We start from the raw sequence: 14,784 nt of genomic DNA on the forward strand, positions 1-14,784 counted from the left end.
TCTAGATCTGCTGAATCAGGAACTCTTGGGTGGGGCCCAGCCATCCACGTTTTCACACAACTTCCAGGTGCTTCTGAAGACAAGTTTGAGAGCCACTGAGCTCCAGGTGCTGAGAGTCCCTGCAAGCCCAACACCTCCCCACTCCATACCCGGGCTACTTCATATGTACAGGAGGCCCCTGGCCTCCTCTGCAATGTAAGATTGGCATTAAGAGGACAGTGCACACTTCTCAGGACTCTGTGAATCACCCATGGGAAATTTTGTCATTCAGTGTGAACAGGAAATCAACAAACTATGAAGAATATTTAGAACAGGAATGGCATGCCATTATGTTGCTTAAGATTATTTATTCACACTGAAAAAACAAGCCTTTCATTAAGCAGGGAAAGAACTAGGCACATTAGAAAATAAAATAGGTAACTTATCGTATTGTGTGAAAATGTTTTATTTATATCAATAGCTGGCTGAAGTTAACGCATAAAATATAAAAAGTTTTACCTTTTTGTAGCGGCATATAGTAACTATCTAACATTCAGGTGCATTAAAATGTAGGTAACTCTTCAGAGAAGCAAAGCTCTGCTTCTTAGGGTTGGTGATGAGTACACCGCCCAGCCCCTGGCCTGTGGTAATGACCTTAGGGTACATGCATCTACTGCTACTGCTGTGTGTATATTTCAGTGACTTCAAGAGCTTCAGTGTTGCACTGGAAGTTTGAAGGACTGTTCGAGAGGTGAGTGTGGAAGGCTTAATATGTTTGCTTCATCTGCTTGGTCCTTCCTGTTTAGGCAATTTTCTGCATCTGACCTAGAACACAATAGAGAGTTCCGGCTCTGCTGTGGATGGAGAGACAGAGCTGGTTCTTTCCAGCTTCTCACTAGGAAGGAATGGGAAGTATCTGCCCAGGTGCAAGAGCATGTGCCTGTGGAAGAAGTGGCGCAGGTACTTCCGGAACCTCTCTCCAGCAAAGGCGTAGATCACCGGGTTCACGCAGCAGTGGGAGTAGGCGATCACCTCTGTCACCGACATGACCAGGTCCAGATGCTTGCTCCGCTCACAGTCATTTCCAAAAAAGATGGATCGATAGGAAGAGAGAAGGAGAGCCACATTGTAGGGTGTCCAGAAAATGAAAAACACGGCCATGATGACAAAAATGAGATGGATGGCCTTGTACTTTTTTTTACTGGGGCACCTCAGCAGCGTTTTGATGATTCCTGTGTAGCAGATGGCCATAACGAGCAGAGGGAGAACGAGACAGAAGGTGGTCATTCTCAGAGTGTGGAAATGCCTCCAGCTATATACTGTATCCTCTGGGTAAACAGCACTGCAAAAAGTCTCTTCAACCAACTCTTCAATCTCATTGAAGATAAATTCAGGAAGAGCTGCTAGCACTGCCAGGCCCCAGGTGACGATGCTGGTGATGACACCAAAAGTGACGGTTCGGGCTCGAAGTGCAAACACAGCATGGACAATGGCCAGGTACCTGTCGATCGTCAGCAGGATTATGAAAAAGATCTCGCTGTACAAGCCTGTGTAATAAAACCCTGAGAGGAGCTTACACATGCCATGGCCGAAAACCCAGTTATGCCCCCTGATATAGTGGATCCAGAACGGAAGGGTGAAGAGGAAGAGCAGGTCCGAAATAGCCAGGTTGAGCAGGTAGATGTTGGTCATAATTCGGAGCCTCCTGTATTTTATGAGGATCATCACCACCACCACATTGCCCAAGAGGCCCACAGTGAACACCAGGGAGTACAGCGGGGGCACGAACTGGGCCATCAGCGCTCTGGTATCGGCTTTTTCACAGAGTAGGCCCATGTCATCATAGTAGAATGTGGTACCAAAGGTCTCAACCGCATCTAGTGAGGTTGTCATTTCACTTCTCCCTGTAATAGAAGAAAAATACAATCCCACAATTAAGCATAATCACCCTTCGTAAAACACACCAGTTGCTTTATTCATGTACTCAACAAAGATGCCACATGTGATAGCAGCCTAGGGATTCTTTAACATGAATTTCAAAAGGCATATCAGAGGTGCCAGGAGAGGGGTTCAGGAAGGAAAGAGCTGAAGCTTTCAAAGTCAGCATGACCCGGGATGGGAAAAGGAACAGAAATGTTGTGGGGTGGTGGTGAAGAATGGGGATACTGTTTCTGAAAGCATTTGAAGGAAGAAATACAAAACAGGAAAAAACAGGCTGGACAATGATAACAATATAATAATCATTATTATTACTACTGTCTCATGACATTTTGCATTTTATGTTTTACGTTTATATATACTTTAAAAATCCTTATCCATTTAAAAGCAAAATATGTATAATAGTAATAACAATGATTATTACAATTTCAAGTAACTATGCTTCTCCAGGGCCCATAATGATGTGCCATTCATTATAGTTAATGGGGAAATTGAACCTTGAAGAAATTTAGTAATTTGTCCAAAATCCTCTAACAAGTAAATATAAAATTTGGGCTAGATCTTTAGTCTCTATCCATGTCCATTTCTCCTGTCACTAGATTCAAATGTAGTGATTTTTAAATTTAACTTTTGAAAAATTTGCTATGGACTTGAGGAACCTGGTTTGTGTGCTCTTAACAGCATTCTTATTCCAAATGGAATAATCCAATCCACAGCAGCTGTGAAAAAAATACACCTTTTTTCTGTTACACATGTACAATCACAGTAATTAACTATTACAATAATTACAATTATAAGCAGCATTGGTTTAGGTTACTTTCCTTTTCCTGCTCCTGGTGATGCTGAGTTAGGCTGGTAATGTGCCAAAAGCAAACCCCTGGGAGCTTCTCCTTCACAAAAGCGTAAGCAGGAGGGGTCAGTCAATGGGATTTCTTACTGGACTCGGTATTTCTTAGGCCAGGAGCCCTAAGGCTAGTGCCTGCTTTTCTTGAGATTATAGACTTTGGTGGAAAAGGAGGAAAATAGAAAACAGATAAGGCAGGAGTGGTAGAAGGACAGTTAAGCCATGCACTGTTTCCTCAGAGGGCATCCAACTGACTTTCTCCTTCCTAGCAGGAAGGGACAAGGGTGAAGATGTGAATATACAGGCTGATGGGCGTTTCTCAAGGTAAATCTGAGAAATGCTTAATAACTGGGCCAATGCGGGGAATTGTTTTTGCTTCTTAATAGAATAATTGATCGAATACTGAGGCCCCACATGTTGGGGTTCTGTGTGGTCAAAGTCAGTGAGAATAGAGATGGAAATGGACCAGTCCTAGCGCCTCTCAGCTGCATGCCTTGGATAAGCCCTTAACACAGAGCCTCCTCTACTTATATCCAAAGTGAAGACCATTGGGTCACTTGGGGTTGTCATGAGGATAAATGAGAGTGTATGTGAGTTCACATTTGAAACCAGAAAAAGCTGTAAAACTGGTAGGAAGCAGGAATGAAAGAAGGAATATTAGAAGCCATTTCAAATGAAATTAGGAAAAATAGGGTCCCTCGGGTGGACCTTGTTGATCTCTTTTCATGGGTCTGTCCAGGTACATCTCCCACTGATCAATGGCACGTCCCAGTCTTTTGAGGAGGAAAATAGACTTGAGGAACAAATGGTTTGTGTGTGCTCCTATCAGCATTCTTATTCATAATAGCATAATCCAATCCATAGCAGCTGAGAAAAAAAATACACATTTTGTCAGTTACACATGTACAATCACAGAGAGTGTCCTTCTATACTTCAGAATCTAAAGCAAGAAAAGAACAGAACTGCTTATTCTGGAGAACAAAGGTATAGTAGCCTGTATTCACCGTTAATTATTTGTATTTATTTTCCTTTCCTCCAATAGTGATTTAAAAACAGGTCAAACTTTAAAAAAAGTACTTAAGTTTTGCTCAATTTGAGGGTAGTGTCTTTAATTCATGTGTTATTTCTATGAAATCAACATGATCAGGATGATAAACCATAGAACCTTTTGGTTTGGGTTTCAGGGCTGCCTATGAGCTTTTAGCACTAAAGTTCAAAGCTCAAGAAAGCATGCAGGTCCTCCAGAGTCAGCAGCCAAGTCTGATTACTAGCTGCATGGGATCAGAGATAGAAAATCTCATATGGGCAGGGGACCTTGGCTCATGCCTGTAATCCCAGTACTTTGGAAGGCCCAGGTGGGAGGTTTGCCTGAGCCCGGGAATTCAAGACCAGCCTGGGCAATATAGTGAGACCCTCTCTCTACAAAAAAATAAGAAATTAGCCAGGCATGGTGGCACATACCTGTGATCCCAAGTACTTGGGGGGCTGAGGTGGGAGAATCCCTTGAGCCTAGGAGGTTGAGGCTGCAGTGAACTGTGATCATGCCACTGTACTCCAGCCTGGGTGACAGAATGAGACCCTGTCTCAAAAATAAAAAAATTTAAAACCTGATACGGTTTTCATCTGTCTACCCAGTCTCAATCAAGATGAATATTTAGAGATAAAATAGTCAAGAGGTTTGAATTAGGCTTTCAAAATGGCCTTTTGCATTTTGGAAAATGATAGGGTAATCGTAAATAAGAACAACAAAAAAGAAGAGCACAAAAACAAAAGTAAAAATCACCCAATCTCCTCATGCAACATTTACCACTGTTAACATTTCTCTGTGCAGATATGGATGCCTATGTGCAAGATTTACAAACATGAGGTCAACTAAAATTACTCACAATACAACTCAGAAGTGAAATGTGCAATGATTCTTTAGTCTCCAAACTATTTTGGTCTCTGTTACCAGCTTCTCATCTGCTGGATAGCAGGAAAAAGGATTCACACATTTTAGTCCAAAGTGGTTTAAACTTCTCTTGATTCATTCATTCGAACAATGATTTTAGGTTTTACTCATCCTCTTTATGCTGTCAGCTTATAATTTCAGTTTCTTCCTTCAGTGGTCCTTTCTAAGATGGTGGCAGAGATCTGGAGGAAGGGGCAGTACAACTTGAGACATAGGGCAGAGTGGGAAGGGGGTGTTCCTGTCTCCTGTTGGTCCTTGATTTATATGACTGGTGTCTGCTGAGTGGGGGTGACCTGGTCCCAACCCTGAGCCTTTTTCTGGAACCTGCTGTGGTGGTTTGTAGCTAATAGACTCATGAGGTATTCATTCTTAGTCTTCCTTGGGCTGGAACGGAGAGCCCTCTCTGTTACCACTACGCCTCCACCAGGGCCCTGGCCCTGGCCCAGGCTATGCACGTTTTCCTGCACTGGTAGGCACTGAGGCAAGGCTGCTGCTCCTTGACTCCCTGTCCATGCCATGAACAAACCGAGGAACTCTCAAGAGTACAAACTAGATCTTTTTTTTCTGCCTGACCACCAACTTAACCGCACTGGCCATCCCATCTGGTAAGGAAGTGCCCTGCAGGGAGACATCCCTTGGGGGTCCCCATCTTAGCAGAGAGCCCTCCATGCCCCCTAGCTCTGATGGGGAAGGTAGGGACCCACAGGTGTGACTGCTTCCTTTCATAACCACTGTGTCTCTTCTCACATTCCCTGGGGTCAGAGGAGAGGAGCCTCCTTCTCTCCATTCTTATCTGACAAATTTTAAAACACTATGTGTTGAATAACCATCCTCTCCCCTTTGGGCTTGAATATCACCTTTGTCATATATTCTTTAATGTTCCTGAATCTGATTTTGTAATGATATCTTATTTCTGTGCTAGAGACACTTTTTATTGTAGATTTATCAGATGATTTATATAGATGATCTTATTATGTAACTCCCTTTCATTATGTATTTCCAAATGTCTTACCTGTTAGAGCCATTTGTTTTATTAAACTTTAGGATCATCTAGTCAATTACTTATAAAAACATAAGTTTGGGTGGAATTGTATTACATTTGTAAACAAATTTAGGAAGAATTGATAATTTTACAATATCAAGGTTTTATACCTGGGAACGTGATTTTGATCTATTTTGAAGGTTATTTAAAAGTTATTTCAACATGAGAAAAGAGGGTAATAAAGAACAAAAGCTAAATGAACATAGAAAGTAGGAGGGAGAGAAAGAGAATGAGAGAGAGAATCTTATGTGGTTAAACTGGAGAAAATTGAATGAATTTATTACAAGGATTTTAAAATGGGCTTTCAATATCAAAGTACACTGACGCAAAACTAGAATTTGGTCTTCTTTCTGTTAAAAACCACAAAATTTTTTTGGATTATTAGTCTACTCTTGATAAGAGTAATGAAAGTGTTTTCTCTGCCTTTTAAGTGATCTGCTTAAAAAAGATTTTACTTCTCATCAAAATAATTTCCTGTGCCTCATGTTGTCTTTATCAAGATCTTTGATTACTTAAGAAAATAGAGTTACTTGTGTTACAAGAACTAAGATTTTTCATTTTTGTTTTCTTAACTATTGCCCAAGACCATTGGAACCCACCTCTTGCATCTGCATAACCTGGATGTGAGACATGGAATCAAAGGAGATCATTTTGGAGCTTTAAGGTTTGACTGCCCTGCTGGATTTTGAATTTGCATGGGGCCTGTAGCCCCTTTGTTTTGGCCAATTTCTCCCATTTAGAATGGCTTTATTTACCCAATGCCTGTACCCGCATTGTATCTAGGAAGTAAGTAACTTGCTTTCGATTTTACAAGCTCATAGGCAGAAGGGACTTGCCTTGTCTCAGATGAGATGTTGGACTGTGGACTTAAGTTAATGCTGAAAGGAGTTAAGACTTTGGGCGACTGTTGGGAAGGTATGATTGGTTTTGAAATGTGAGGACATGAGATTTGGGAGGGGCGGGGGTAGAATGATATGGTTTGACTGTGTCCCCACCCAAATCTCATCTTGAATTGTAACTCCCACAATCCCCATGTGTCATGGGAGACACACGGTGGGAGCTGATTGAATTATGGGGGTGGGTCTTTCCTGGACTGTCTCATGATAGTGAATGAGTCTCACGGGATCTGATGGTTTTAAAAAGGGGAGTTTCCCTGCACAAGCTCTTCTTCTCTTGTCTGCCGCCATATGAGACGTGCTTTTCACCTTCCCCCATAATTGTGAGGCCTCCCCCACCACATGAAACTAGAAGTCCAATAAAACTCTTTCTTTTGTAAATTGCCCAGTCTCAGGTATGTCTTTATCAGCAGCATGAAAATGGACTAATACAACTATGTAACTTTCTGTATTTGCCTTTGAAATCTTTTACTTGTCACTTTGGCTAAATGGATACCTAAGTATTGTTTCACAGTGAACTATGATCCTATTTAATGAAGTGCTTTAAATCTTTCGACATTTTTGACAACCTTCCTAAATCAGTTCTATGTACAGTCTTTTTTACCTTAAGCTAACTTTGGAATTTTGCAGAGAGCCTCTGGAAAAACCTCAAAGGAATTTATTCTCTCCTTATATTATAAAAAGAGAGATGTTAGACTAATTAAGTTTATTTAATATATTACATTGCCTGGGAAGAACTGCCAAATAAGAAATAATGTTAAATCTTCTTTATGTTATATTTGTATAGATATATGTTATTAATATGTGTTTCAGAAATTATATGAATTTCCTAAATATCAGATATGTCCTGGTATAATTTTACCAGCCATGTGTATATCAGCCATATGTTGTATATATTTTATCAGCCAAAATGTTGTATATCACAGAAATAACCAAATTTCTTCTTCGACTGCATTATAGTAAATTCTCAGGGGCATTTTAGACCATTGTTCATCCACAGCAGTTATTGTTTTACTCTGGTGCTTTCCTGAAAGCTTTTGCAAATACCTTATGGTACAAAATGACATGAAATTCATAGAAAGACTCTGACACATACAGGTTTCTGACAGTTTTGAACTAGGGTTGTTTCTAGCCTTACAGTCCTGCAAGCTAAAGCTGAATTACCTAAAATAAACTTCAGAGAACTCACCACAACAGCTTGTATATGAACATCTTTTGTGCATGTTGCTGAACGGCCACTCGGAAAGTTCCCTGGACCACCAATGACATTACCAGAGACATTCAAATTGCAAGCCAAGAAAATCTATTGGAGTGAAACAGCCATATTTTTTAAAATGCTGCTGTTTCTATGTCACTGAGTCAGGAATTGTAGCCCTAAATCTTAGAGATCTAAGAGATCAGATCCTACTATTCTACCAGATCAGGGAAGCACAATTGATTGGCTAAATATTGGCTCTTAAGTAGGTTGGTTTGGTTGGTTTTGGGGTATTTTTCAGACTCTTGGTATTATCCTCCTATTAATCATATTGATAATATCCCTTATGCAATGTAGTCTCACAAGGATCTTAAATGCTTGTCAGCAGCCACTAACTCAACAGTTGATCTCCATGAGGATTGAAAACCAAAACTATATGAACAAGAGTCATCAAAATAACCTACTGAGATTCTAGTTTGTGACCTATAAATGTCTACAGAAAGGAAAACAACATGTACTAACCAAGGGTAATAGCCAGTCACATTCTCAGTTCAAGTGAGAGAATGACCAAAAGGGGGGAATTGTTAAAGAAAAATAAAAATGAAGGCCACAGTTTAGACATGTCCCAAGGCCCAGTGCTGACCATATTCTTGAAAAACACAATCCCAAATGCCATAATGTTGAAATCCCGAAAGATCAAAATCACAATCCTAAAAGATTAAAATTCCTAATGTTGAAATCCTGAAAGCTGAATTCTGGGGAAGGATTAGTGCGTTTCTGGTTGTACATACCATAGTTGCATAATGTTAGTTGCATCGTGTTAAGAAGAACTGTTACTTGCTATTTTCTTCATTTGGAAATTAAGTATGGCTTAAGGAGATGTGTATGCATGTCAACTTGACAAAGCGTGGATCTGTGGACTTAATTTTAGGTGTCAGCATGACTGGGTAAAGGAATAACTAGAAACTTGGTGAAGCATTGTATTGAGTGTGTCTGTGAAAGTGTTTCCAGAGATTACTGTGTGAGTCTGAGTGGATTAGGTGGGAAAGATCTGCTTTCACGGTTGACAGGAACCATCCAATCAGCTGGGGGCCTGAAGAGAACAATTACAGAAGGCAAATTGATCTGTCTTTGAGAGCTGGAACAGACTTTTCTTCTGTTGCTTTAGACATCAGAAATCCAGGCTCACCGGCCTTTGAACTATACAACTACCCACCTCCCCCCACTCAGTGGCTTTCAGCCTAGGACTGAGAGTTATAACATTGGCTTCTCTGTTTCTGAGGCCTTCAGAGTTACACTGAGCCACTTTACCAGTATTCCAGGGTCTCCAGCTTGTAGATGGTCTGTTGTGGGACTTCTTAGCCACCATAATTGTGAGCCAATTATCCTAATAAATCCCATCTCATATATCTACATACATATCCTATTGGTTCTGTCTCTGGAGAAGCCAGACTAATATAGATTTGGTATTGAGGAAGCTGAGCATCATCCCTCTTACTGGAATGATATGCCATTATGGTTTTAAGTACTAATACACGTTAAGGACTCTCAAATTGATGTCTTAAGCCCTGACCCAAATTCCTACTCAAAATTTCATCTTAAGTGTCTAATGAGCATCACAATATTCCATTACTCTTCCTTAACTCTCAATGGAAGAGACTGGTAAAGTTTATTCCCAGAAAAAAAAAGAAAAAAAAAAAGCATGGGACAAGCTAAGTGTATGAGGTTACTTTAATGGTGAAAGATAAAAATGTTAAAGTTAATTATTATTGGTGCTACAAAAGCACCAATCCTTTAATTGCAAAAGCCAAGCAATAAGCGGACTTTTAAATGGATAGCATATACTTAGGCAATGTGTAGACCACAACGACTCTCCAAATACAAGTGCAGCAAGTGTTTTGAAGAACCTAGAAGTGAAAACACAGGGAAAAAATACAAGAAATTTCCCTTGCCAAGTTACTCAATTGTGTATCACTTCTGTTCCTTCACCCCTAGTGCCAATTCACTATGCTATGTATTTAATCTTGCATCATTTTCAGTAGTGGACGTATAAACTGTGTAAAGACACTTAGAGAGTTCTGTTGTGTTTTATGCAATTTTTTTTGCAAATTTGACGGCTGAAAGTGCATTACTACTATGGCTTTGTGTGTAAGCATTGTGTGTGTGTGTGTACAAATGTCGAGACCTCCTTGATAAATAAACAGATGTCCTTTTTGTGCCTTGTGTTTGTGAAAGATACAATTTCTCGAGGTCTTGGCTCTTTGGGCAACTGGCAGATGTGGTGGTAACCCATCACGGTTCTTGATTGATCTCATCCAAAGACTTAGGATGTCCATCACAGTATTTCAGGTGACCACAGTTTATAAAGCTGGGTGCACACAATTATCAACTATAGTGATATGCATTTCTACATTGTGACTTTTGACCTATTTATTTATGAATAAAATTCAACTGCTCATAACTGTTATACCCTTGTGACTGTTGTTAGTATACCTGAGTGTTTATGCTTGCAAATATATATATGATATTATTCCCTATTGTGAAGTGTTCTGTTGTGTTTTTATAAGTTTTTCAAAATAAATCCACCTATAGGAATATAAGTAAATGTCTTTTAAATTATTGTTTTCAGAGTTATATTTTCGGGATTTTAATATTTTGGGATTGTGGTTTTTGGATTTAAAATTTTAGTCTTTCTGGATTTCAACATTTGGGATTATGGCATTCAGGATTGTGTTTTTCAGGATTACAGCCCAAACTCCTCAAGGCCAACCACCCGTAGCCACATAGCCAAGACTGAAGTCATCCTGATTTCCCTGAAAAGTCAGATGTAATAATAAATGAAACACAAAATATAAGGTTTATGTCATTGTCAGCATGACTCAGTGAATTAAACCAATCTGCTATAGACAAATCAGCTTTAAAAGTTCTTGTTTCAACACCATTGTTAATGTATAACAGCAAATCACAAAAAAGTTCAAAGATAGTACACTTGTATATCATTTTGTATTCTGATACCTTAACTTCTTTATCTTTCACCTAGTTCCATGTGGCTAAAAATTACTTAAAAATGTAATTGTAACAACTCCAACATATTGTATAGATAATCATGCTTATTTAACCATTGCCTTTTTGTTGTGTGATTAAGTTGTTCACAATTTGCTCTGCTATAGATAATACTGCAATAAACATATTAGTGTGCATTTTACAATTATTTCCTTAATGTATATTACACAAATCATAATTTCTACATTGAATTATATTTTGAAGTGTCTTGATGCATTTTGTCAAATTGCTTCCAGAAAGTGTGTAAATCATTTTGTATATCATTTTTTATATCATTTTGTATTCTGATACCTTAATTTCTTTATATTTCACCTAGTTCCATGTGGCTAAAAATTACTTAAACATGTAATTTGTAATGATTCCAACATATTGTATAGATAATCATGGTTATTTAATCAGCCTTTTTGTTGCGTGATTAAGTTATTCACAGTTTGCTCTGCTATAAATAATACTGCAATAAACATATTTGTGTGCATTTTAAAATTATTTCCTTAAGGTATATTACACAAATCATAATTTCTACATTGAATTATATTTCAAAGTCTCTTGATGCACTTTGTCAAATTGCTTCCAGAAAGTGTGTAACAATATATATACTCTTGGCACTAGTAGGTGATGGTGCCCATTTCAGCAAGCATCCATCAATATGGAGAAGATCTAACAGAAAGAAAAAATTACTTGGCCAATTAGATGGGCAAAAGGGATGCCATTATTGTTGTAATTAACATTTATTTCATTACTGATTTTTTTAACTACAAGTATTAGTCATTCATATTTCTTTTTCTGTGATTTACCTCTTTGTGCCCTTTACCCAATTTATTCTGCTGTACAGATCTGCTTTTTTCTTATTAAGTCATACAAAGGGCTCATATTTCTTCTCCCAGAAGAGCTAACTCATCCTGCCTGGTTCAGTGTAATCATCACCACTTTCTGGAAAGAGCTGCACTTCAAAAATGTAATTCAACTTATACCACATCCATGCGGAAGACCCCTTATTCCCACCACTCTCACTTGAAGTACTTGTCAAAGTTAACACTCATCCTCTGTCAATCCAGGCATTTCCAGAAGAATCAGTGAGGCTTTCTAGCTCTACCCTCTAACACAGACAACCTCATTCACCCAGAAAAAAGACACCAAATCAATCAACTGACTCATCTAGTAGCTTGACTTAGTGTGGATTTTCAATGAAAACTTCAAGCAAATACATATATTTCCACACATACATACTTAATGCACACACACATATGTATATAATCAGCTCTCTGTATCCATGGGTTCCACATTTGTGTGTTCAACCAATCATGGATCAAAAATATCTGGGAAAAAACTCCACAAAGTTGCAAAAACCAAGCCTTGAATTTGCCAGGCAGCAAGTGCTATGTTGACTCCACATGAATGAAGCGCTGTGTATGCGTTGTATTAGGTATTACAAGTAATCTAGGTATGATTTAAAGGGTACTGGAGGATATTTGCAGGTTATCAGCAAATACTACATCATTTTATATAAGGAACTTGAGCATCTGTGGATTTTGGTATCTGCAAGGATCCTGGAACAAATCCCTCACAGATACCGAGGGAGGACTGTATATATATAAAAATGTATGTATATATATATACACACACACATATATATAAAATTATATTTTCGCTATTTCTTACAAGTCAATATAAATAAACACAAGCTATTAAGTGTAAGCTCTTTGGAGCAGTCATATGCACAATAGTTGAGAATTTGTGAAAGTATAGGAGGGTAACATGGGCACAGATGTTGACTAAAGAGGTATAAAGGGCCAAGTTTGGGTGAGTGCTACACGCAAACATATTGTGTGGATGGGAGACAGAAAGGGAAAATTAGAAAAAGCAAGAAGAAAATGGAGATATGTGGCCATATTTTCTCCCACTCTGGCCCCATACTACCTGTAAATTGCTGTGTACCTTCCTTCTCCTCCCTCCTAGATCCAAGAGCACTGCTGGAAGTTATTACTTCCACCTGCCTGGACCCCTCCTTGTTCCACCTCCCTTTTCCTGGAAAAGCGACACCTACCTGAAAATCTCTTCTAAGTAAAAACTTCTATTGTATTTCGATAAGTTCTTGCCCAGATAAGCACAAGAAGACCAGTGGCGCCTGCTAATTTAGTGAAGTCTTTGATATGTCCAGTGATAGCTTAGGCGTCACCACTCCTGGAACAGAGATACCATCAGATCACAGACATTAGTAAAGTAGTAAACAATGTAAGTATATAACTTCCTGTTTTAAACAGACTAGCTTCTCAGTTTTGCAAGTTTTCAGAAAGATACTTACTTTGGTGCAGTTCTTCTTTTTCATGATTGACACCACATACTAACCACTCGCCTGAGAAATCCTTGCAATGAGTGCTGCTTTAGGGGCTCTTCACCCATTGGCATTGCTCATTTTTGGTGGTGGGGGGTTGTTATAATTTTTTTTTTTTTTTAGACAGTATTTCATTCTGTCACCCAGGCTGGAGTGCAGTGGCATGATCTCAGCTCACTGCAACCTCCACCTCCTGGGTTCAAGGGATTTTCCTGCCTCAGCCTCTGGAATAGTTGGTATTAGAGGCACGCACCACCATGCCTGGCTAATTTTTGTGTTTTTAGTAGAGACAGGGTTTCACCATGTTGGCCAGGCTGGTCTCAAACTTCTGACCTCAAGTGATCTGCCCGTCTCGGCCTCCTAAAGTGCTGGGATTTATAATTCTTAAACAAGCATTGATTTGACCTACTGGGAGACAGGATGAAGAATGAAATAAGAATTTCCCGGCAAAGGAATAAACTAATTATTCTGCAGGGTCCAACAGACACTTGGATGTGGCAAAATGTGGCTGCAAAGGTTTAGACAAGTCTAAAAGACTTGAGTTTGAGTTTCAGTTGTGGCATACACAGCTACATAACCTGAGGGTAGTAATTTTAACTTGCTGGACCTCAGCTTTCTCATCTCTAAACTGGAAATAATGATATTTAAGTCATACGATTGCCATGGAACCAACTAAGATAAATATGTGAAAAGTCTCTGCAGAATATACAGGGCTAAGCAAATGTAAAGTGTGGGTAGAATGCCACTGTGACATAAGCGTCACAGGGCAGAGCCATGTCACAGGGCAGAGCATCACAGGGCAGAGCCATGTGCCTGCTGTATGTGCTGATGTGTCCCTTGGGACCTAGAATGGTACTGGGCACAGAGCAGGTATTCACCCAATATTTGTGGGAAGAACTCTGACTAAGCATGATGTGATCTTTGATACACTGACTAACTCAACAAATGAGTGTAATGCACCAAAGTGTTTATCAAACATTTGATATGTGTGTAGGACTGTGCTGTATGCTTCATGATAAAGAAAACATAGGAACAAAAGACAAAGAAAGAGGAAGGAGGCTAAGAGAGACAGAGAGAGAGAGAGCGCGCGCATGCATGCATGAGAGAGAGAGAGAGAGAGAATAGGGAGAGAATTTGAGAGAGAGAGAGAGAGAAGAAAGGGAGGAAGGGGCTCAGTTTCCCCCTTAAAGAGTCTATAACCTTGTTGGTGATGAGAGACAACAGAGACCTGATAAAATATCAAGAATGCTCAAATATAGTTAAAGCATAACCAGAGAAACATCTCACTATTTAATCTATAGCATATTCAATGTAGCATATTCAAATTGGCTAAAACAAAATTTTCGAGTGATAGTGAGATCTCTCAGACGTTGCTGCTGGACACCTGAGTGCAAAACCTACCTTTACCGCTTAATAGGGATATCACCTTGGGCAAGCTACATAACCTCTGTGTGCCTCAGCGTGCTCTACTGCAAAATGATGTAGCAATGCCTAGCTTGTAGGATCTGTGTGAGGAGTAAATAAATTAGGATTACGTGGAGACC

At 39.3% G+C, this 14,784-nt stretch overlaps 1 protein-coding gene across 4 annotated transcripts; it reads right to left on the reverse strand.

Moving 5' to 3' along the window:
* Positions 1–330: 330 nt before the first annotated feature.
* On the reverse strand, positions 331–13,110 carry CCR3 (C-C motif chemokine receptor 3). Of its 4 annotated transcripts, none has more exons than XM_030810185.1 (3): positions 12,953–13,110; positions 2,568–2,636; positions 331–1,883 (listed from the first exon to the last, which is right to left on the reverse strand). In XM_030810185.1, the coding sequence occupies exons 2-3, from the start codon at positions 2,599–2,601 to the stop codon at positions 805–807; spliced, it is 1,113 nt and encodes a 370-aa protein (XP_030666045.1). In that variant the 5' UTR covers positions 2,602–2,636; positions 12,953–13,110; the 3' UTR covers positions 331–804. The 4 variants fall into 4 exon arrangements, with proteins under 4 accessions (XP_030666045.1, XP_012367445.2, XP_030666047.1 ...); XM_012511991.2 differs by having other exon boundaries at positions 2,577–2,636; positions 12,953–13,030; XM_030810187.1 differs by lacking the exon at positions 2,568–2,636 and adding an exon at positions 4,648–4,726 and having other exon boundaries at positions 12,953–13,030.
* Positions 13,111–14,784: the final 1,674 nt, after the last annotated feature.

The sequence above is a fragment of the Nomascus leucogenys genome, chromosome 4 (assembly GCF_006542625.1).
Source record: "Nomascus leucogenys isolate Asia chromosome 4, Asia_NLE_v1, whole genome shotgun sequence".
In the NCBI taxonomy this organism is placed as follows: domain Eukaryota; kingdom Metazoa; phylum Chordata; class Mammalia; order Primates; family Hylobatidae; genus Nomascus; species Nomascus leucogenys.

Excerpts from the sequence above, each read along its gene's own strand:
- CCR3 (XM_030810185.1), bottom strand. The coding sequence starts at position 2,601 with ATGCTGTTAAGAGCACACAAACCAGGTTCCTCAA. Across the intron at positions 1,884-2,567 it reads ACACAAACCAGGTTCCTCAA|GGAGAAGTGAAATGACAACC; the intron begins GTCCATAGCAAA and ends CTTCTATTACAG.